Source organism: Humulus lupulus, chromosome X (genome assembly GCF_963169125.1).
Source record: "Humulus lupulus chromosome X, drHumLupu1.1, whole genome shotgun sequence".
Classification (NCBI taxonomy): Eukaryota; Viridiplantae; Streptophyta; class Magnoliopsida; order Rosales; family Cannabaceae; genus Humulus; species Humulus lupulus.
Window position 1 is genome coordinate 9,345,219 of NC_084802.1, and position 24,959 is coordinate 9,370,177.

Below are 24,959 nucleotides of genomic sequence, written 5' to 3' on the forward strand. Positions count from 1 at the left end.
TGTTTTTCGTCAAATTCTTCGGTCAAGAAGCTTCTAATCTTTCATAGGATCTGTAACGACCCAAATTCGCTAATAAGGCTTAAAGGGCCTTGATTAGCATGCCTGGAGGGCATAATGGAGATTACGTGTGATTTTAGTGATTTAGATGTGTAATTATGATTTAAAGCATGTTATATGATTACTTGAGTATTTGAGATGCATGACTATGCGTGCTTGTATGCATGTAGGCCCAGATTAGGGTAGGAGGGCATAATCGTAATTTTGGCCATTATGGGTATAACTGCTTTGATATATGTGATAATTGTCGAGACCACATTATTATGTGGATATATCCGCGATCAGTGACTCGAGACGATCCTAGTGAGCAAAGTAGCGGAAAAGTCATAACGGGGATTTATACCCGGCTCGGGGTGAGCTCAGGGGTGTAAATGGGAATTTAGTGGATAAACTGGAGATTATTATGACATTGAGGAATGCTATTGGGGATTAGTAAGGTATCGGGAATTAAGCGGGAAATAATAGAGACATTCGAGGAAGTAGCGGGAATTAGGTAAAGTGACTAAAATACCCTTAAGTGGACTAAAGGATTAGAGTTAATTGGGAGGGCATAAAGGTCATTTGACTCTTAAGGATGGGTATTACTGAGGTTTTAAGTTAGTGGAATTTGTAGAATATGAAAGAAGTCTGAAAAAAGAAGGGAAAAGAAAGAGGGAAAACAGAGAGAGTTTCTTGAGTCGGTTTACACTTTCCTTCACCTATTTCTGGAGAATTTCTGGAGTAAAGCCTAGAGGAGAGCTGGGATAACCAAACATCAAGAACCTTGATCTAAAACTAAGGAGTTGACAGAGGTTTAACAGGGTTTCACCAATACTTGAGGTAAGAATCTAGAGTTCATCCATTCTCTGTTTCTGGTTTTTAAGCTGGGGTACTTGAGTTGAATTGAATGGAACTTTAGGGAATTCAGGCTTAGGGCTGAGGAGCAGCAAGCCAAGGGAGCCTAGGGTTAGCTTGTGGGCGAAATTCTATCAAAGGTATGAATTCTAGGCTCTAATTCTAGTGTTCAGCTGGTTTGTGTTGGGTTCGGAAGTTTGGAGGTGGCTATGGTGAATTTTGAGTTTGTGATTGCATGTGCTTGGAGTTTAGATGTTTAGGGTGCTTGGGATGAGTGGAGTGTGGTCATGAGGTTGTTTTTAAGTTTGGGTAAGAGTTGAAAGAGGTTTGGTTGAGGTTGGCTCGAGAGAAATCGTACAAGGGAAATTTTGGTGTTTGGCTGCCTGTGACTAGCGCTACAGCGCTAGCCTTTGGGCGCTGTAGCGCTAGGCCCATATGCTGGAAGGGTTTTGGTTCTGTCTGTAGCGCTATAGCGCCCTTCCAAGAGCGCTGTAGCGCTACCCTGCCTTCTGAAGGGGATTTTGGGGTATTTTGCAAGGGTTTTTGACCTAAGGTTTGGGGTTTGGTTCCACCACCTTGTTTGGTGGAACTAGGACATCCCGGGGGCTCGGGATTAGCCCCGGGGCTAGGTTTTGAACTTGAGGGTTGATGTTGACTTTGACCATGATTGTGTTAGGTAGCGCTAAGGCTCGAGTGGGATCGTGCTCAAGGTGTCGTGACATCGAAAACCAGTGACTTGAAAGGTAAGAACACTGCACCCGAATGTATGATTGTGATGGGACTAAGTGCTCCCGAGAATTGTTTTGTGTCATCGTTGGTATTATGCCAAGGGACACGTGTAAGCGCTCTAAGAGTACCCTTCATGAATTTAGCGCATGGGACGCGAATTGGCCACTGGGAGCCAGAAACGAAAGGATAACAGAGGGAGCAGCTTGTGAGCGCTAGCCCTGGTTATCATCTGTGCATTGTGTTATATGAGCTGATATGCTTTGTATATGAAATACTTGACTGTTGATATGCTTGAAGTTTATGAGATGCCATATGTGAGATTGACTTGACAGCTGAATGTGCATGTTCTATTGTTGATATGTGTTCTTGCTGGGCCTTGGCTCACGGGTGCTACGTGGTGCAGGTAAAGGCAAGAGCAAGCTGGACCAGGCCTGAGGTGGAGAGCTCCGAAGTGAAATGTACATAGCTAGCCGCTCGATCACCATGATCGAGGAGTGTGTCAGAACAGAGATCACCTAACTGCTCATTTTGCCTTAGTATGGCTGTTAATGTATTTAAACTTTGTAACTTTTGTAAAAGGCTTTTAAACTGTCATTTTTGGGATCCCATGTACATAAACAATGCTTAGTAATGAAAATGTATCTTTCGAGACAAAAATGCTTTTAACCCTAGTTCTTCTACTATCTGAGTAACACGTTTTTACTTTAATGACTTGATTAGCGAGTCTGGCACTTTATAAACACACAGTGTAGCGGTCTTGGCTATCCAGGGCGTTACAGGATCACTATGCCTCGATCCTCTCTTGATTCCGACTCCTAGAACTCAAGATATATTCGAAAAGGCTTCGAACGGTAAAAATGAACTACGGGAAGAGAACGAGAGGTTTTCTAACGTACGTTCTATCTGAGAAGCTACTTCAAGCTTAAGTAACCTCAAATAAAACCTAGTGCTCGAGGTCCCAAAAACCTCCCCGGGGACATTATAGTCAAAACTTCCAGAATTTCATCCTGATCTCAATAACTCCCAATTTATCATCAAATAGACATTCTTATTACCCAATAATTGACCCCGTTATGGCAAAACCGCTAATCCATTATATAGGACCGTCTCATGTCAAATAGCTCGAATATATCTCCATAATAATGGGATCTCATTCACAAATCACAATATACACCCAAATATACAAATATACCCTTAACGAGCCAAATTATCAAAATATCATAATACTCAAATGTGGACCCACATGCATGCATATAACATCATATTATAATATAATTCATATAAACATGCATATTATCATTTAATGGCATAATTAAACAGTTATGGCCCTCCCGGCCTACTAATCCAGCCATTAAACCACATCGGAGGATTCAGGGCATTACATTACCAGAGCTGGAGGGGATGGTGCGGCTGGGTTTTGGAGAGAGAAGGGGTTCGTGTGGATGGGTTTAGAGAGATAAAGTGTTTGTGTGGCTAGGGTTTGAGAGAAAAAAGAGTGGAATCTAATTTTACAATAGTACCCCTGTGTTGGCTGATGTGTTTTGGTTTAAATTTAGCTTTTATATTTTAGTTAGCTACTAATTGTGTTTCTCATACTTTAATTTTTTCTTTAAAAAATGTTCTCATACTAATTAACAAAAGCATAATTCCCATATTTTTGCACATTGATGACATAAAAGCCATATTTTTTTAAAATTCCCTTAAATATATTTTTTAAAACTTGGGTCTTGGGCAAGGCCCGTTCACGATCGGGTTTAGAGCATCTACTGATTTTTGTATTAAAAAGAGAAGTTTACATAAATATGGAAAAAAATTTGTAACGACCCAAATTCACTAATAAGGCTTAAGGGCCTTGATTAGTGTGCTGATAACTCTACAAAATAGAGTTATTTTACCATGTTTTACATGCTAATTGTTGCTTAGTTCATGAGTTTTTAATTAACTTATTAAGTTTTTATGTAATTTTTAATTTATTAGTCTTATTGTAGTTTTCTAGATTTTTATATGTTTTTATAGATATGTTATTATAATATGTTGTAGTTTCATTATTTAAAATTAGTATTGTTAGTTTGAATGCTAAAAATATGATTTTATTGAAATTAAATGTTATGTAAATTAAATTTTAATTAATGTTTTCATGGGAGTTATATGATATATTTTATTAATGAAAATATTTAATTTTAATTTAGTTTATAATTTATTGTGTAGGAAAATTATTGCCCTTGAAAAGCAAGAAAATCAAAGGAAAGATGGTAATTTTGAAAGAAAGTAACAAGAAAAATGGTGTTTCTCCAAAAGCCCAACCACGTGAGGCCCACTCTAGGCCCAACCCGTGGCCCCCCCTCCAACACCCAACCACCACATTGCTGCCATTTCCCTTATTGAGCCCAACAAAAATGCATTTTGTCCCTTTGTCCCCTATGACAAAAATGCCAACTTTTTACCCTTTTTCCTACACATTTTCACCACAACATCATCATTACACCCTATAATTTACCTCTACATACCATATTTATTTTATTTAATTAATCTAATCAATTTAATTAATTTAAATTGATTATTTTAATAAACTCACTTTGGCTATAAATATGGACTTTCAAGACCATTTTTGGGGTGCTTAATTTTTTGGTTACCATCTTTTTCTCTCATTTTCTCTCTACCATTCTCTCTTCCATTTGGGTTTTTCAAGAGCATTTTGCAAGTATGTATGTCATTTATTTTGTAATTTCTATTCTAGTTATGTGCTTCTAATCTTTTTCATAAGATTATTAAGATCATGATGAAGCAACTTGTAACTAGGTAATATTTATGTTGTATGTTGATTTCCCTTGTAATGCAACAAAGTCTATGGATTTTTCTTCTTCATATATTTCTTTCATCTTAAATATCTTGTATTTTAGATTGTTAGAACATTTTTACACTTTGTTCTTCATTAGTGCATAAACATAATATTCTTTGTGTAAGATGTGTCATTAAATTGTACACATCCATGCTTAGAACAAAAATATTATGTTTTGCCTTATAAATAATGTTCATTGATTTATTTGTTATTGCATTAGATTGATTTACACTAAATGCTTTGAAATTATAATTTTGAAAAGTGAAGAAAAATCCTATCTTTTTATAAGAAAATTGTGCTTAAAATTATAAATATTTTTGGAAAATGATAGTTTAAATTATTTTAACTATCACTAAAACTTGGGAATCAATATACTAATAAATATTATTAAACTTACATTTTGTGGATTCTAGTATCTTAATAATCTTTTCTTTTAATACTTATTTTCAACTCATTATTGGTATATTTTCATTATCTTAAAAAGCTTTATTTTTCAATATTTCATTTTATGTTCATACTATTAAAACTTATCAATCTTTGGAACTAGGTTAGAATTTATTACTTTTGATTTAAAATAGTTTCATTTTCGATTTTAGACAACTCCTTTGGGTTCGACATCCTTGCTTACGATCACTATTCTATATGGACGATTCGTGCGCTTGCGATATATAAATTTTTAAACATACCCGTTTAGGGTCCATCAAGTTTTTGGCGCCGTTGCTGGGGAGTTGCAAAAGAAAAGAAACGAAAATTATCTCAAGGTTAGTAAATTCTTCTACTAGTTATTTTAATTTTTGCACTTAAAAAAAAAACTAAAAAATATATATACTATAAAAAAAAAAAGATAAGAAGAAAATTTGGGACGGTTCAACCACCCATAAAAAAATATATACTTATATTTCTATATTTATTGTTTTTTTTTATTTAGTTGACGGCACTTGTGCCTCCTATCTATCCTTTTAAATTTTTATAGTCGATGGCACTTGTGCCTCCTAATTTTGTTGTAATTTTATTTCTTTTATATCTTTGTTAGTTGACGGCAATTTTTGCCTCCTAACCTTTGTGTAATTTTCTTTATTTATTTTGTTGTATTTTTATTTTATTTAAATTCCGCAAATTACTAGTTGATGGCAATGTTGCCTCCTAGCTAGTTGATGGCAATTTTTGCCTCCTAGTCATCTATCTTATGTTTAAGTTGATGGCACTTGTGCCTCCTAGTTTTTACCTTAATTTTGTTATGGTTGATGGCATGCTATGCCTCCCTACTCTTGCCTAAATTTCAGTCTTATTTCATTTTTGCCTTATTTTTCTTTGTCTTCTTTAATATTTTAGTGTAACATTGTGAAAAATACTTGAAAAAAAAAAAGAAACCTAAATCTTGTCCTTTCACCATAAGCAATATTTGCTTAAAGGAAATTTGAAAAAAATTCCCATCCGCCTCTACTAATTAACCTCGGGGAGTTGTTAGTAGTGCGCGAGTAAGTGGAAACAAATAGGCCTGGGGACAAGTAAACCATAAGAATTATATTGTTGTGAAATCTCTAAAAATTCTAAGTATGCTCTGTGGTTGCGGTTTTAACTGATCTTCCACATCAGAAAATTGCTTGTTTGAGATTATCATTGTTGCCTTGTTTGTGAAAATTGTATGCATCATTGGGAACGTAACTCTAAAAAACGATTAGTAAAAAGACGTTTATCTTTGTTTGAAATTGAAAGTGTTAGTAAAAATTTGAGCATCATGGAACCTATTGCTAATCCTGTTGATGAAAATGTTGTGCCTGAAAAAAATTTGCTTGAATATTTTGCACCTATTTCATCTAATGCTCCTTCATGCATTGTTTTACCTACTACTTCTGCTACTCATTTTGAGCTTAAACCATCAATCATTCAATTGTTGCCTTCTTTTTATGGGTTAGATAGAGAGGATCCTTACATGCATGTCAAAGATTTCTTAGAAATTTGCTCAACATTTAAATTTCAAAATTTTTCTGATGAGTCGGTCAAACTAAGATTGTTCCCTTTTTCATTAAAAGACAAATCAAAAGCTTGGTTAAATTCCCTTCCCACGGGGTCTATAACTACCTGGGATCAACTTTATAATAAATTCTTACTGAAATTTTTTCCTATGTCTAAAACTGATAATCTAAGGAGAGAAATCTCCGAGTTTTTTCAAAAAGATAATGAAGAGTTTTATGAATGTTGGGAAAGATTTAAAGATTTATTATTAAAATGTCCTCATCATGGTTTTGAAAAATGGAGACTTGTAAAATATTTTTATGATGGTTTGACTCCCTCTAATCGTCAAATGATTCAATCTATGCATACTGGAAAATTTTTAAAATTTCAAGGACAAGAGGCGTGGGACGCCCTTGAAGATTTATCTGTCAATTCACAACAATGGAATTATTTTGATCCTAGGTCTAGGTCAACTAATTCACCAAAAAGAGGAGGAAGGTATGAAGTAAAAGAAGAATTAGACTTAAGAACATCCTTAGACAAATTAGCGAGAAAAGTAGAAGCTTTAGCCATAAGCCAAACTATAAACTCTCCAATTCAACCTAGAAAAGATGTTTGTTCTATATGTTCTAGTCCTTGCCATAATGCCCAATCATGCCCTTCCTACCAAGAAGCCTTTTCTGAGGAGGCCAATGCTCTTCATTCTTATGAGAAACCAAATGATAGCCCATTTTCGTCCACCTACAATCCAAATTGGAGAAACCATCCAAACTTTTCATGGAGACAAAACCAACCCCAAATGAATCAAGGGCACCAATACAACACACAAAACCAAGCTCATGCCCCACAAAATCAACCATATCCGCAACAAAGAAAACCTTCATTAGAAGATACTTTACAACAATTTATGCAATCCACCCAACAAATCCTACAAAATCAATCTCAATCTATTACCAAACTCGAGACACAAGTAGGACAACTCGCCACTGCTTTAGCTGATAGAGAAAAAGGAACATTCCCTAGTCAACCTATCCCTAATCCAAAAGGTCAATATGAGATAGGAAAGTCTAGTCATAATGGAGAAGTCAAATCAATTTCAACTCTTAGGTCTGGAAAGAAAATTGTCAAACCCGATTACATACCCGAGGTTGAAAATGAAAAAGAAAAAGAAAAGAGTCAGCCTCCTAGTTCTAATCTCAATAACTCATCAAACAAAGAAACTCCAATCCATCCTTTCATTCCAAAAGCCCCATTCCCACAAAGATTACTTCCAATTAAAAAAGGCAGCCAATATAATGACATCTTAGAAGTTTTTAAACAAGTTAGTATCAATATCCCTTTCTTAGATGCCATTAAACAAATTCCTGCCTACTCTAAATTTTTAAAGGATCTTTGTACTGTTAAAAGAAACACTAATGTTCCTAAAAAGGCGTTTTTAACTGAACAAGCTAGTTCCATTATTCAATATAAGAGTCTTGTTAAATATAAAGATCCTGGGTGTCCCACAATTTCATGCATTATTGGTGATCATTTTATTAACAAAGCTTTACTTGATTTGGGTGCTAGTGTAAATTTATTGCCTTATTCTGTTTATAAGCAACTTGGTCTTGGTGAGCTAAAACCTACCTCTATAACTCTTCAATTAGCCGATCGTTCTGTAAAAATTCCTAGAGGCATTATAGAGGATGTTTTGATAAAAGTTGATAAATTTTATTTTCCTGTTGACTTCATTGTTCTTGATACTCAACCTGTGGAAAATATGCATGCTCAAATTCCTATCATTTTAGGTAGACCATTCTTAGCTACATCTAATGCAATCATAAATTGTCGTAATGGTGTTTTGAAATTATCTTTTGGAAATATGACTGTTGAATTGAATGTTTTTAATGTGGTTAAATCTGTTGAGTGTGAAGAAGTGCATGAAGTTAACATGATAGATAGTATTTGTGAAAATGATGGAAATGACTTATTTGATTTTTGTGAAAAATACTTTGGTATGAACTTGCATGTTGATGACTCTAATGATGATGTGAATTCTTTGGTAGAGCCTATACCCTTAAATGAAACCAAAGTTGAACCTTTTTCACCCTTAGGTCATGTTCAATCAATTTCTGAGTCTCCAAAGTTAGACCTTAAACCTTTGCCAGAAAATTTAAAATATGCTTTTCTAGGAGAGTCTGAAACCTTACCTGTTATCATAGCATCCGCTTAAATTATTTTTCATGTGCCGGGAGGGCATGATGGGAATTATGTGTGATTATTATGATTAAGATGTATGATTATGATTTTAAGCATGTTATATGACTATGTGAATTATATTATGTGATAATTATGATATGTGAATTGTACTGTGTGGGTGCTGTGATACAAACGTGATGCATGTGCCAAGACGGTTCTAGGAAACTAGATAAAGGTAACTGGTGATTTGGTAACCTGTGTAACTATTAGTAACCTTAGAGAGTAACAAGTTTTATGGGGAAAGTGGTAGAATTGCAAAGCTGGTGAAAAGACAAGTGTACCCTTGAGGTTTAGTTAGAAAAGGATATTTGAGGAAGGTTAAAAAGGTCTTTTGGCAGTAATATAGAGTCTTTGGCTGAGGGAAAAAGATATGTACGATTTATTTATGCTAAGTAAAGCTGAAGTTAAGTCTTGGAAGGTTAGAAAGGTCAAGAAGGAAAGGGGAGAATCAAGAACCTAAGAGGCAAGGTGGGAGAGGAACTGAACTGAGTTCTTTGAGGCTAGAGAAGGGCTTAAGGGTGTGGAATTAAGCATATATCAAGGTTTATACTGAGGTAAGGGATTGGTTTCTGTTTTGTTAAGTTCTGAATTTGGTTTTTGAAAGAATTGAGAGATAGCCATGGTTTTTCTTGTATGGAATTCAGTTGGTTTGTTAAGGTGGAATTCAGCTCAAGCTTGGATTGGAGGAAGCTCAGGTCGAATTTCTGTTTGAGGTAAGGGTACTAAGTATGTTTGCAATTTCATAGCTGTTATGGTTTAAAGATTTAGGGGCCTGGTTTGTACTTTTCTCAAGTTTCAGCTTAGGTGTTAGAGTTTGAATTTAGGTATGAATTCTGTGGGTGATTGTGGAGTTGAGATGGGTTATAGTGTTTATAAGTTGTTGGTTGGTCTATGTGGGGTTTCAAATGAGTTTTGGGGCTTGGGTATGAAGTTGGGGTGAGTTGGAGTGAGTTAGGCTCGGGAAAAACGCGAAGGAAAACCTAGAAATCTGGGTCTGCGATGGTGTGCCGCGGCACAGCTTTTGCTTGCCGCGGCCTGGGGGTCTCTGATGATGGGTGCCGCGGCACAAGGAAAGTGGTGCCGCGGCACAAGGCAAATTTCAGAGTGTCACATTTTGCAATTTTTGGCCTTTGCTCCGGGGGTTCGGGGGATGTCTCCGGGGTGTTGTTCTAAGGTTTTGGGGGTTCCGAGAGTGTGGGTTAGGTACCGGGAAGGTAGTCTTGGATTGATTAATGACAAAGAATATTATATTTGTGTTGTGATTAGGACTTTGGAGAGGCTCGGGGTAGAGGACCGTGCTTGTGGCTACGTGGCATCGGAAACCAGTGAATTGAAAGGTAAGAAAACTGCACCCGAATGTATGGTTGTGAATGGGACTAAGTGCTCCCGAGAGTTGTATTGTGTCATCGTTGGTATTATGCCAAGGGACACGTATAAGCGGTCTAAGAGTACCGTTCATGATTTTTAGCGCACGGGGCGCGAATTGGCCACTGGGAGCCAGAAACATTAGGATAACAGAGGGAGCAGCTTGTGAGCGCTAGCCCTGGTTATCGACTGTGCATTATGTATTATGAGTTGAGATGCTTAGTATGTGATATGCTTGGATGATGATATACCTGAATTTATGAGATGCTATATGAGTAAATGACTTGATTGTTAGTTGTTCATGCTCTGTTATTACTGTGTTTTCTTGCTGGGCCTTGGCTCACGGGTGCTTCATGGTGCAGGTAAGGGTAAGGGCAAGCTGGACCAGGCCTGAGGTGGAGAGCTCCGAGGTAAAATGTACATAGCCAGCCGCTCGATCTCCACGGTCGAGGAGTGTGTCAGGACGGAGATTACCTAACTGCTCATTTTGCCTTAGTATGGCTGTTGATGTATATAAACTTTGTAACTTTTGTAAATGGCTTTTAAACTGTCATTTTTGGGATCCCATGTACATAAACAGAGTTTAGTAATGAAAACGTATCTTTTGAGACCAAAACTCTTTTAACCCTAGCTCCTCTACTATTTGAGTAACACACTTTTACTTTAAATACTTGATTAGCAAGTCCGGCACTTTATAAACACACAGTGTAGCGGTCTTGGCTATCCAGGGCGTTACAACTTGGTATCAGAGCGTCCTAGGTTTATGGGTCCTGAAGACTGGCTGGGTATGTACATTCGCTGCGGGAGACAAGCTCAACTCAGGGTTTGGTAATTGTATATGCATGATTATGTGTTTAAATGATTTGAGTGAGATACAAATGTTGATATCTGTCTGATGAATAGGGAGCATGAGATTCTGATAGGGCCTGGCCCTTGACTATTGCATGATGTTATTGAGGCGTGCTTATTAGCATTGCTGTGTATGTGGATGAATATCTGGATAAATTGTTATACTTGCTTGCTTGTGTATGATTGGAGTTTTGGTGGTGGATTATGGAGAGATTATAACCCTGTCGTCTTAGCCTAATTGCCGAGTCGTTGTTTGCAGATTGACTTGAATAGCTATGCGTTCAAGGAAATCAACACGACAAGCCGGCAGGTCTGGGGCTAGAGAGGATGATTAGGGCCCAACCCCTCCGCCAGTCCCTGAGAACTGGCAGCAGTTAATGGCAGAAATGCAAGCTAGGCTTCAGAGCCAAGATGGGTTGATCAGAATGCTACAGCAGGCTCCATCTGGGAGTGTTGCCCCAGCTGGGCCACTGGCGCTGGTACCTGTGGTACAGCCTGTTGATGTGGGTAACAAAGTGGAACCGTTGTATGAGCGGTTCAGGAAACAGCAGCCCCCGATCTTTGAGGGTGGACCAGATCCACTAAAAGCTGAGCAGTGGATGACCTTGATCACCACCATACTTGATTTTATGAAAGTAGAAGGACATGATAGGGTGGCCTGTGCCACTTATATGCTGAGAGAGGATGCCCTAATCTGGTGGGAGGTGGCGTCACAGACTAGGAATGTTGCTGCAATGACGTGGGAGGAGTTTAAAGATTTGTTCAATCAGAAGTACTATAACGTTGCCATCAGGGCGGCGAAGGTGAATGAGTTTGTGGGCCTTGTTCAGGGCAGTTTGACTGTTACGGAGTATGCTTTAAAATTTGATAGACTTGCAAAGTTTGCACCGGATCTTGTTCCTACCGATGCGACCAGGTTAGACAGATTTGTTAGAGGGCTAAATGTCATGATAGCCCGGGATGTACTGTGTAAAGCACTGTACCACATAAAAAACGAGTCATATCGTAGCTGCTCCCAGATATTCATTAAATTATTATGAATCTTTTTTGTAATGCCCCGAATTTTCTAATAAGGGTTAGGACCTTGATTAGGAGGCCGGGAGGGCCATAATTGATTTATTATGTTGTTCAGTGATCATATGCATGTTTATGTGAATTATATTATAATATGATAATAAATGCATGTATATGGGTGTATTTATAATTACAAGGGCATTTTGGTAATTTGGCCCGTTGATGGCGTAATTGTGTATTTTCGTGCATGTGGCTGAGTTATGAATGGTACCACATTATATGTGGATTTGTTCGAGCCTTTCAGCATGAGACGATCATGGAATGCAAGTGTTCGGTCTGGTCATAACGGGATTAAATTCGAGACTCGGGGTGAGTCTCGGGGTGTCTTTAATGGTTAGAGCATTACCGAGAATTAAAGGGTAATGGGATATGATTTATTGGTGTTTGAGAATATTGAGAATAGCAGGAATTGGAGTGTGTTCATTATGATTAATGAAATAGGTGCGAACAGACGGTTTTGCCCTTGGGAGCCTTTAGAAACTCTTACTAGACCTAGGGGTATTTTGGTCTTTTCATCCCTAGGATAGATATAAGCCATTAAGGCTGTAGAAAGAAGAGGAAAACAAAGTCTCCTTTCTCCTTCTCTCCCGATGGTTTTTCTCCTCCATTTCTCTTTGGATTTTCAAGCTAATTTTGAGGAATCAAGCCAAGGAACCAAACTGGGATAAGCTAGGGTTATGCTCCACCATTGAAGAGGGTGTGTTGTTGAGATTGAGGTGAGTTTTTAGCCATTAGAATTCTTGGTTTTGCTCTGTTTTCTTGGTTAAGTTTCAGCTGGTTTTTTGAGTTGAAAAGTGGGGAATTGATTGGAGTTTTGGCTAGGGTTCTTGGGGTTGTGATGTTTGGGGCATGTGAGGATGGTATTTGGGTTCATTTGGAACTTAATTTAATGTTTGGAAGCTTTTGGTTTGGGTTAGAAATGGTGGAATCGAAGGAAGAACTTTCTGGGCAGTTGCTGGCTGAAGGTAGCGCTACAGAGCCCAGTATAGGGCGCTACAGCGCTACCTGCAGGGGATGCTAGGGTGGTTCGGCTCTGTGAAGAGCGTTGGGGCGCTAGGAGGGTAGCACTGTAGCGCTACCCTATTTCTTTAGAACTCTGTTTTGAGTGTTTTTAAGGGTTTTTGGCTCGGGGTTTCAATCCTTAAGGCCCGGGATCGAATCTACTCACCGTGTGGGCATGTTTCTAGGTCCCAAGAGTGGGGTTTAGATCAAGACCCGATCTTGGTTGATTTTCATTAATCAGAGATTGTATTTGGTTATGACTAGGTGACCGCTAAAGGATTAAGGATCGATCGTTCACAAGGGTCGTTCTTGTTCTAATTCTCGCTCGAACCGGAGGTAAGAAAACTGCACCTTGTGTATAAGTGACATGCATGGTTATTCTTGATGCATGTTGGATGTTTAAATATAATGCACGAGAAACATGTGATTAGGACATGCTTTGTATACTGAGTATGATATTGTTCAGAGCTTGAGCCTCTGTGTTTATGTATGATCCTAATTGTGCTAGTATTTGTTAAGTAAGCATGTTGAATGCCCTGTATTTGGATATTGGATATGTGATATATGTTTGGTGGCATTGCTTACTTATATATGGCACTGACTAGTTAGAGACACTGACCTAAGAGTCAGAAACAGGATAAGCATCCTGAACGCGGGGCCGAATGAAGATTAGATCTAATCGATATCAGCATTGAATGACTCATATGGGGTATTAATGCTGGACCGACCCTAAGGTCGATGAAACTTATAAGCGCTTGACTAGTTACTCAGAGTCAGGGCCTAAGGCCTATGTGACTGCTTGTCACATGGCTAGGGAACAAAGTTCCATGGTTATGACTCTACGATCATGAGGAAGGTTATGTTGATGACTAGTCATCATGCACCTATCCTATTTAAGCTAGTGAAAGGATCACTTACCTACTCGATAGGTTTATGCTGGTGACTATTTCACCAGATACATATCTTGTTTAAGCTAATGAAATGATCACTTATCTATAAGCCCCGATGACCCTATCGTCACATGACTATTGGGAATGGAACCCACCTTAGTGACTGTACCACTGTCACTCTTCTATTTTGGGCTAAAAGCCCTGATTGATTATTATGATCATTGGTTGATGTGTTATACTCAACATTACGTGAACTCATTTGCCTGTATGGTTAGGGCTATATTTGCTAGACGTGTGCCTTATGATTTGATGACAAGTTATTACTGTTCATGAGTATATTAAGTTTCCTTGCTGGGCTTCGGCTCACGGGTGCTATGTGATGCAGGTAAAGGCAAAAGAAAGCTGGACCATCCTTGAGCTGAAGAGCTTAGGTGACGACGTGTACATATGCGACTGCTCGACCGCCACGACTGAGGGTTGAAAGGAGAACTAGGGTTAAACCCTGTTTTGCCGCTTAGATCGGCCTGTCGTAAATATTTTCCTGTAATAGACTCTTAAATTATATTTTTGGGATCCCAATGTATACAGTAAATAAATGTTCTAGTGAAACGTTACATTTTAACCAAAATTTTTAATCCCTAAACCGCTAATCATACTTAGTTACACGATTTTGGCCAAATGACTCGATTAGCGAGTTTAGCATTGGTTACAAGACTCACTGTAACGATCCCTGGAGTTTGGGGCGTTACATTATTACTAATACATAATTTTTATATATTTTATAATTTAAATTTCGCCCCAAGTGAAAAAAAAATTATGGTTTCGCCACTGAATACATATGTGGCGTATTTGTAACAATACTAATTATGCACTAGCCAAAGATATACTTTTTGTTATATTATTTTATAATATAATGTTTTAGATTAAATAAATGTGACATAGAGTGTCACATATTGTAACATATAATAGAGAGTTACATTATTTGGATATATGTGAAATATCCAAACATGTAACATATTTGGTGTTACAAATTCATCACAAATTTGTAACTCCTAAATATCACTCATTATTGTGTAGATTTGTTGTTACACAATATTGAGATGAATTTCTTAAAGCCATATGAGAAATGGCTGATAGAGATGTGATTTTAACTCCCATATTGTGTATGGAAGTTACAAAATCAAGTGGGAATAATTTGGAACGTTTTGGAAAAAAACTGAAAAATTTGTTGCTGAACCTGACTGAGGGTCGCGGCGCTTGGAACAAGCGCTGCGGCCCTAGTGGCTGACAGCTTCATACAATTTCGGTTTTTATCCAATTTTGAACGATTCCAACAGCCAAGTAACTCCCAAATCTCTATTTTAATTCCATAAAACACCCAATTAATCATTGGTAACATCCATGGAGGTTGGTGGAATTTGAAATTCAAAGGGTGTCTCTAAACTCTATAAATAGGAGCCTAATGCTCACTTGTAAGACACAACTTTTCTATCCACTAGAGCATTTGGCTAGAAACACCTTGAGGCTTGATTATTCCAGAAAGCATTTCCTATAATTTGTGAGAGATTCCTTAGTGCTTGAGTTAGGGGAAAATAAGCTTTTGGACAAAGGTTTCAAATCTTGTTCAAGTTGGTAATCCCCAACACTCTTCACTTTGGTTGTGTGAGTGAGAGTTTATTGTTTTGGCTCTTGTTATTATTCTCTTCTATTGCTCTTTCTTATTTTCTTCTTATTCTATTTACTTGTTCTTTTGTTTAAAAGTTGTAATCCTTTTATTTCCTTTGTTCAAACACTTATAGTTTACTTGTATCTTTTGCAATAGAGTTGTACTTTCTATTTCTATCATCTTACATCTCCTTCTCCTTTTATTTGTATTTTTCAATTATAGAGTTGTAACACTTTATTTAATCAATCCTTGTCTATTGTAATATTTTGCATAGAGTTGTAATATTTTCTTACCATTTCCATTGAGGCAATACATATTTTCCTAACACTTTTGATAAATTATAAGAATACATAATTGGAAGTGATTCTATCTTGTATTTGTATTATACGCGTATGTTGGGGACAACTTTTAGAAAAGTTAAAAACTGTTTTCTGAAAAAATTGTATAATAAATGTATTTGGTAAAAAGTAAAAAAAACAGCATGCTGAATAATTTATGTAGAAGTCACAGCTAAAAGCTAAAGCTGTCACAATGCAACTTTTAACTTTTCTAAAAGTAGCTTTTTGAAAAAACTTTTGAGTAAATATAATTTTTTTATCTAAATATATTTATTTTTTTTATTATATATTACTAAAAAATAAAATATTTAAAATAAATTAATATGACAATAAAATAATTAATATTTAAATCTTAAATATTATTTTTATATTTATTTTCTTTAAAAAAATTAGTAATTTTAAATTAACAAACGATATAAGATTTATTATACACTATAATATTATTTCTGCATCTCCTAATATTTTTAAATTATATTTACCAAACACTTATAAATTTCATATTAAAGAAAAAATATATAATATTTATATTAAAATCTATTAAGTATATTTAGTATTTGTGAATTTGTTTCATAAAATATAATATCTATTTGTTCTTTTAATATACCATCAATTTAATTAACAATTTTTTCAACTCACATCATTTTACAATTTATAATTTACCAAACATTCATTAATTTTTCCCCACAACACAATTATAATTATTTTCCCAACAGTACAACCATACCAAACTCGCCAAAACATGTGCGCTAAGAAACCGTTTGTTATGAGGAGTTCACAGTTTTCATATTAATGAGAAAGTTGAAGAAGATAATCTGATAGTCTGGAAACTTACATCAATGTGTTTGGTTGTGCACTAGAATCTTATCTCTGATTATTGAGAATATCATTTTCTGTATTTGGTTGTGCATAGTAATCTGTCAAGTTTTCATATTTTTCATAAAATTAATATAATAATATATTTAATCAAAATAATAAATAATATAATTATAAAAAGTAAATAACATTTTAAAAAATTACCAAAATTTTCATTAGATCATAATTTATATTTCATTTATTATTTTAAACTAAAGTAATGATATAAAGACTTTACATATCAATTTCTTTAAATAAACAAATATTATTTATCATTTTATAGTTTGATATATGTATATTTATTTTTATATTATAAGTTTAAAAAATAAAACAAGTCATTAAACAAAAATTATTGGTTTGAGATTATTTTTTAAAAAAAAAATACTAACAATTTTGAAGTGTTACACATTCATGGGTATCTGAAAACCACTTGTGAGATGTGTTTCACTTGAACTCAGAATTAGGATAATTTAAACCCCTATGGAGTGTTTGGTATGTGGTAAAGTAAATGTGTGAATGCGAATCTAAATCCTATCCTATATTAAACAAATCCCCTAAAATAAAATAAAATAATTGGGATATTTACTTAATTTTTTTTATATATTATAGGCAATAAACCATAAAAACATAAACCACTATAAAAACCCTAAAAGAAGAAAAAAACCTGTAAAGAGCTCTTGGTCACCTTACATGGAGTCCCACATGGAGAGTATCCTCTGGAGCCAAGACCAGATCGCCGGCCGAGTAGCCAAACTCGCCACCCAAATCTCCGCCGACCTCGCCGTCGTCGATTCACCTCCAGCTGTCTTCGTCGGTGTCGCCACGGGTGCATTTCTCTTCCTCGCCGACTTAGTCAGGCAAATCAAACTCCCCATTGCCGTTGATTTCATCCGAGTCGAATCCTACGGCTGCGGAACCGAGTCCAGTGGTAAACCGAGAATCTCCTCCGACTTGAAGCTCGATGTCGCTGGCAAGCACGTTATCTTGGTACACCAATTTATTTTATTTCATTGTAAAACTGTTTGTTTCTCGAGAAAATATCATATTAATATTTCCGTGACCTTTTTTAATTTTGTTATTTTTGTTAAGAAATTAGACATGTGACACGTGGGGGAAAGATTTAATTGACTTTGGTTCGTTTTGTTTGACGATTGTTGGGGAATATTCTTGGTGTTTGTTTCTTGGGAAAATAAAAGAGAATCTGATTCTGATTATTATAGGTTGAAGACATTGTGGACACAGGAAGCACAGTAGGGTGTCTGATCGAACACATGAAATCGAAAGGAGCTTCGTCTGTATCAGTATGCACTTTTCTTGATAAACCCTCCAAAAGAAAGATTCATTTTCAGCTCCTCGGCCAGGGCAAGTTTTATTCTGGCTTTCAGGTTACACTTTTTTCTCTCTGTTTTTTTTCTTATTGGTTTTTTTTAGCTCCTTCAAATTGACTAATTATTACCAATTATATTAGTTTAGTGAATAATTTTCCTAAATATTCTTGTTAGAATATAGAAAGAGGTCTAGAATTAGAATGTGTTGCATGGTATGAAGAATGAGGTTAATCTCATAACCAATTGTTTTTTTTTTAATTTTTTTTTTATGTATTGTTGAATGTATCTATATACTTTTCACGTGATATTTTTCTCTAATAATTCTCATCAAATATCAAGAGTTTAAATAAAAATGAGTATAGAGCTCAAAAATAAAAAGTTTAGAATATAATTTTTTTTTTTGTAGAGTAGTATTCAATCAAATATAGAGTTTGTTGGAAAAATGTTATTTTATCATTGTCATTAAAAAAAAGACTAATTTTGCTAAACCCATAAGTTGTAATGTCAATAAGATTTTTGTCAAAACCACTGAACTGGTAAGTCAAAGTGGCATAGATGGTCTATTTTTGTAGTGAAGCCAAATTGAGAGAAAAATATTTAGTGGAGGCAAACTAAATATCATAACTTGGGATAAAAGTGAAAATTAAATCAAAAGGTAGATGTAAAATTTTAGTTTAAAAAGATTAAGTGGGGACCATCGCATCCACTTTCCTAACATGTTTGACTCGTAATCAAATTTATTTATTTAATTATTAATTTTTCTTGTGTGTTAATATTTTTAATTGGTTAATTTTAGCATGTTTAAACCTAACATATTATATAAATGATTAATTTTTGTTGAATTATTCAAGTTTAATATAAATGTACTATGTAAGTTGTGTGTCACATTTTAAATATGTTATGCCATGTGTTATAGTTTACCAAGCATATTATGAGTTTTTATACAAATTTTGAGACGATTTGATTATATATTTAATTTTGTATATATATATGATCATTATTAATGAATATATTTGTGTTTGTGTTTATTTTGTGGACAGTGTCCAGATTATTTTGTGGTAGGATATGGGATGGACTTTGCTGAATTATATAGGAATCTGCCTTATGTTGGTGTTTTGAAGCCTCACCTTTACAAATGATTTGAGTTTGACCACCAACATCCTCCTAAGCACAACTATTCACATTTTACCCATTTTGCTACATTATCATTAGTGTGTACCAATCAATTCTGAGCACTCCCAATGGCTGATAAAAATACATATTTCTCTAAAAATAGAGAAAATGAGGTAAAATACCTCTTCCATAAGCTACTCTATTTTAGTTCTATTTTAGAGCATCCTACAACACCAACTCTTCATTTGAAGAACACTATTCCTCATTCAAATTATATTTTATTCATTTCTTTACAAATTTATTGGATTCAACTTATTAGCTGATATGATAATGTGGTGTAATATAAAAGTTTGATGTAAAAAAAATATATTAAGATTTTAGTGATGCATTTTCAAGAATAAAGTAGATAAGCTATTGGTAGTGTTCTATGGAGTTTTTTTTTATAAAAAAAATGGTTATAAACACCATAAAGCACACAACTAAAGAAGTGGTCAATCAGTTGAAACAATAGAAGAAGTCACAAAGGAAAAACAGCCTCATTCTTAATAGCTAAATCTTTACTTTTTCTCAACCATATTTAGCAAAAGAAGACAAAAAAACAGCTAAAGAGTTGGTTGATCTTGGGGTCAAAAATGAAAACCACAAAATCCGTAACACAAGGACTCGTCCAAGATCTCCTTAATTAATAAATTTAAAATGCCCTAATTAGAAGACTTCTCGTTCAGCATATTGTTTCTTAACTAACAAGAGTTTAATGGTCTCTATTCCAACTTCGAGTTGTTGATGTATTTGGACATGAAAAGGACACCATTGCCTACAAAGATGATAATATAAATATATGTATATAATATATAAATTGATGTTCAAAGTCAAACATGAGAGAGAATTGTGACCGTAAGAATCTCTTGACCTGCATGGAGAAATACTGGATAAAATTTGTGCAATTCCACATCGCCTGAGAAATGTGTGATGATTCTAAGACTGTGTAGGCATGAGACTACACAGTTGAAGATGACATAAATTGATTGATGGGTGCTGCATATGCATACATATTCTTTTCGGTAACCTATCACTTGAGAACTCCAAAATTAAGCGTGCTTGACCTGAAGTAGTTTCGTGATGAGTAACCTCTTGGAAAGTTTTCCCAGGAAGCATGCGATTGAGAACAAAGTACGCTGAAAAGACTCGTCTTGATTTACAGGACCAGTCGTTATTCCAGTAAGCAGCCATAGTAACGTGAGACGTTACAAGAATGCTCTTGTTGGTTGATTATATTATGTAGTGCAAGAAATTTATAACTAATTATTGGTGTGAGTTGCTGTTAGAGATTACATGGCCGACTATAATAACATTGGGCTCCTTTACAAATTTGTTTTTTTTGGGTCTAAAAGGAAAGGAAAGGCTCCTTTAAAAGTTGTATTGTGCAAGTTAAGTTGGCTTCAAAAAGAACAAATTTTTGTTAGTGTAATAGTGTTTTAGGTAAAAGGGTTTTTTTCTTTCTTTTCTAATTTGTTTATTTATTATCATTATTATTAGATTTTAGCAATAAATGTCAGCTCAGATAAACTAACAGGGCCATAAATAACTGTTGTTTCTTGTTCACATTGTAAGCATGTGCATGGCTCCAAAAGTAAAATGAATCTAGTTGAATTAAGAGCAACCTCAACTCAAAAGTTCAAAACTTTATAATAATATAATTTTGCCCATTATTTTTTTCATCTCCAATGTATTGGGGAATAAAAGAAAATATGTTGGGAATGAATTTGATATAATAAATATATAAAAAACGAAGAATAAAATATGAAGTAGTGTACAACTCTAGGGCATGAAGATGATCTGCTGAACACATTGAATAATCCAAACTTACATCTTAACCAAAGCATATAGTATTAATTAAAAAATATATATTACATTTTAAACCAACAATAATAAGAAAAATATATTAGATCAACACCCATAATCTCATCATTTGAAATTGGGTTAGTAGCTAACTCAAATACTCTCATTTCAGCTTTCACACAAGAAAGTCACATTCCTTGTTTGTTTCCATGTGTTCGTTCAAATTTGGTATTTCATTCATGATTTAAAAAGTTCTCCACTAATTAATCTTATTCAAAATAAATAGAAAATAAACACACGTGCGCAATAACATATTGGAAGCCAAGAAGCGATGAGTGTTTGGGAAGTGAAGCTTATTTCAAAGGATGAAAAAAAAAATTAAAAGGAAAAAGAGTAATGAGAATAGACATTGAATGAAATAAATAATAGAAAATTTTATTTTAAGAAAATAATAATAATAAAATAAAATTATTAAGTATTCGAATGTTATTTTTTGTTATTTGAAGAAGATGAACATGTTGATGAATGTATTTGAGTTGGTACGATGAACATGAAAGGTGGGTATCGTAGTTGGAAAGAGAGAGAAGTAAGTGGCAGGGAAGAGAGAAGGAAAGGACAATAAAATAAAGAAATCTGTTTTTATTTTCTTTCAATATTTGAGTTTTGAATTTAAAAATTATTTTTTAATTTCTTAAATATTTTAAAAGAAAAAATAAAATAATAGACTTGTACTAATTAATTATATAGATTTTGGGATGATTTCGAGTTTTAATTTTAATTTGTGTTATTTTGAATCTGTGAATTTTAATTTTATTAATTAATTTTTAATAATCTTTTAGATTTTTTAAAATTTTAAATAATTTTTACAATATTTAAAGAATTTAGGGACATTGGCGATGATAATGCCCAAATCGTTTCAGAAGTTATACTTTAATACCTAAATTTACGAGTACAAAAATGTGTCACGTGGATACTTTACGGGCAGTTAACGGTGGGTACTAAAAATTATACTAAAATTATAGATTTATGTATTATTATCGCCAAAAAAATATTTAGATATTAAAGTACAACTTTTAAATTTTTTTTTTAGGTATTATTGCTGACAATACGAATACAATTTTAGATAAGTGCCATACTTCAACTAACATAAAATGTTTGAAAATTACTACATTAAAAACTTTAATGGAAATGACCATATTTTGCAAATATTTGAGATAAAACCGACCCTTTGTTACTAAAACATATAGAAAAATATGAAAGAAAAAATGGAGGAAAGAGACGAAAGAAAGTAGGAATTTTTTTTTGGCAGAGTTGAGATTGGAAAGCCATGAGAAGCACAGCCAGGGCTCTTCTCAAGTTGCCTTGCAACTCCAAACTGTTCCCACGATCACCACCTAATGCCAATGACACTCATTTTAGGCTCAGGGCTCTTTCTTCTTCTTCCATCACTACTACAGACAATGGAAAAGAACCAAAACCCAGAAAAGACTCCCAAATTCTCGAACAGTTCAGGCTCAGAAAACTCAAGGGCTCCTCTAAAACCCCGCCAACACAAGAATCTGATCCTAATCCGAAAAGGGAAGTTGGGGTTTTGGGTTTTAAGGAGTTGGGGTTGAGTCGGGGGCTGAGTGAAGCTATGGCCCATTTGGGTTTTTCGTCTCCTTCAGAGATTCAAAGTGTTGGGATTCCTGCAATCTTGGATGGGAAGAACGTGGTTCTCTGTTCTCACTCTCATTCTGTTGATGCCTTCACGTACTTGGTACCTCTAATTCAGGTAATCAAACAAAGCTTTATAGCATATAGATACATATATAGTACTCTTTCTAGCTGAGTTATACACAGTAGCTATTCAATTAATTTTTCTTTTTTGAAAAAAAGGTTTGGCCTTTCTTGAAAGAATATGTGGATTACAAGCTGTGGCCTTTGTTTTGTTACAATGTATTTGGTTGAGAATATCCTTTATTACTGTAGGAAATTCACTACAACAATGGCAAACAACTTAAACACAAAATATCAGAAATTGAAAGGTTAAGCAAATCATAAAACTATAAAGCTCAAATGAAAAAATTAACAAAAAGAGATAAAGACACAGTTTTATACTGGTTCGGACACCATTAAAATGTCCTACTCCAGTTTCCTCTTGAAGAGGTTCCACTAAAATGTTTGTAAAAATACAAACACCAATCTTTGAGTACAAAATACACAAGAGAATCTCCAAAGAACTAAGACTTGTAACACTCTTGAAACCCCATGAAACCAGCACTGAATTTCCTTCTATTTAGTCTTTCATCACAGCTTCATTCACTAGTTCTTTCTTTCTTCTTCTTTCAATCTTTCTCAGGAAGAATACCCTCTTCGATTTCTCTCTCTATAAAACTATTTTTTCTCTAGCTCTGCTAGAACCTTTTCTCTCTGTACTCAAAACACAATCTAACTTGGTTCTTATATAATGAACCGAGATTAGGGACAAAATACTAACAACCAATTAACTTCAGTTGACAAGTCATCTTAATAAAATGACAGTGACTTAGTGGATTAAATCTACCCACGAAGCCTAGCTCTTTGAAATGAGTGAATGCGTATACTTAATGCTTTAATATGAGAGGCATTTACTTGGATGCTAGTTTCCATTTGTTAAGGGTATGAAACCTTAGTTATGTACTTCTGAGTTGTTCTGTGCTTGCAGAATCTCAGAGGGAATGCCAAATTGTCTAGAGAAAAGCCCAAGGGTCCCCGAGCTATTGTTCTGTGCACCACACAAGAGCATGCTGAGGAGGTTTGGTTTGTTTTTTACTTCTTTATATTTTAAAATGGTGTAAAAGAACCTTATAGCCTATAACATATTCACTTAGCATCCTGCAGTGCTTTCAAGCGGCAAAGTTCATCCTCGAGCATTCGAAGTCGAAGAATGCAATGGAAAATGATTCAATTGGCTTGTTGGCTACCACTCCTGATGAGGTTCTTCAGTTTATAGAAGAGGGTAATGTGACCCTTAATGAAATCAAATACTTGGTTAGTATCCTTTCCTGCTAAAAATTCACTTTTCCTACCATTGTTATCGTTGTTAGACATAAAAGTAGAATTGTTTTCTTACCATGTGTAACGATGGCATAATTTTCGAATAGGTCTTCGACGAGGTGGATGACATGTTTGATAACGGTTTAGGTCCTGACATTAAGAAAATCTTAAGTCCACTAAAAGAGCTGGTGTCAAAACCTAATCACCAAGGCCTACAAACTATTTTGACCACTTCAATGATGATGAAGGTATGGCATAGTGTGGATGTTGTCTTGGTACAAACTGGACATCTCTGTCTTTAAACTTAAGTGTTCTATTTGTTTAAACTTCTAGGTTCTGCATAAAGATCTATCTTCCCTTGTGGAGAATCTTGAACAAAGTCATGCCGGGCAAGTTGCTGCGGTGTTGCTTGAGATAGACCAAACAGAAGCATTTTGTCTTCTTGAGTCGCCAGAAGCTCTGAAGCAAAAAGTGGTAGAACTGATTGACTCTCTTAATTAAATAATATTGGCATAGTCGTATCTCCTTGTGCTTATGCTGAACCACCAATGGAGGTAAAATGACCCTGATTAGTTTGGTTGGACTTGGGAGACCATTTTGTAGGTTTTGAGAGTTGTCAGTTGTTCATTGATTTCTTCGGGTCCTATTAAGGTGAAATTTAAGAAATTAGTTTCTGATTTTTTTTCGCTTAACATATCATAATAATTGTAAATTATAAATGCTAATTATTAATATAATTGCAAAATTAAGTATAATGTGCAGTTTACTCATGAATCTGGTGACAAGTTTGAGATATTCTGTTTTGAGTTTGATTTTGATAAATTTGATGTTTATGTTGAATTAATATAGGTAGTTGATTACCTGTACAAACTAAACAATCTCAATTTTCTAGTTTTTTAATAACTAAGGTTCCCTTCGTAAAAAATTTATTTTTGAATTTTTCAAACACTAAAATAGAAATATTATTTTATT

The 24,959-nt window shown here is 34.8% G+C and overlaps 2 protein-coding genes and 1 non-coding gene across 3 annotated transcripts; 2 read left to right on the forward strand and 1 right to left on the reverse strand.

Moving 5' to 3' along the window:
• Positions 1-6,599: 6,599 nt before the first annotated feature.
• LOC133807625 (small nucleolar RNA R71) lies at positions 6,600-6,706 on the reverse strand. Its single transcript, XR_009879527.1, has one exon. It is a non-coding gene; the product is annotated as a small nucleolar RNA R71 (small nucleolar RNA).
• Positions 6,707-17,320: 10,614 nt separating this feature from the next.
• LOC133804567 (uncharacterized) lies at positions 17,321-19,427 on the forward strand. Its single transcript, XM_062242719.1, has 3 exons — positions 17,321-17,676; positions 17,910-18,074; positions 19,058-19,427. Exons 1-3 carry the CDS (start codon positions 17,380-17,382, stop codon positions 19,154-19,156), a joined length of 561 nt encoding a protein of 186 aa, XP_062098703.1. The 5' UTR covers positions 17,321-17,379; the 3' UTR covers positions 19,157-19,427.
• A 2,779-nt stretch (positions 19,428-22,206) lies between these two features.
• On the forward strand, positions 22,207-24,742 carry LOC133804593 (DEAD-box ATP-dependent RNA helicase 39-like). The gene is made up of 5 exons (XM_062242740.1): positions 22,207-22,743; positions 23,656-23,745; positions 23,832-23,981; positions 24,095-24,235; positions 24,321-24,742. The coding sequence occupies exons 1-5, from the start codon at positions 22,297-22,299 to the stop codon at positions 24,486-24,488; spliced, it is 996 nt and encodes a 331-aa protein (XP_062098724.1). The 5' UTR covers positions 22,207-22,296; the 3' UTR covers positions 24,489-24,742.
• Positions 24,743-24,959: the final 217 nt, after the last annotated feature.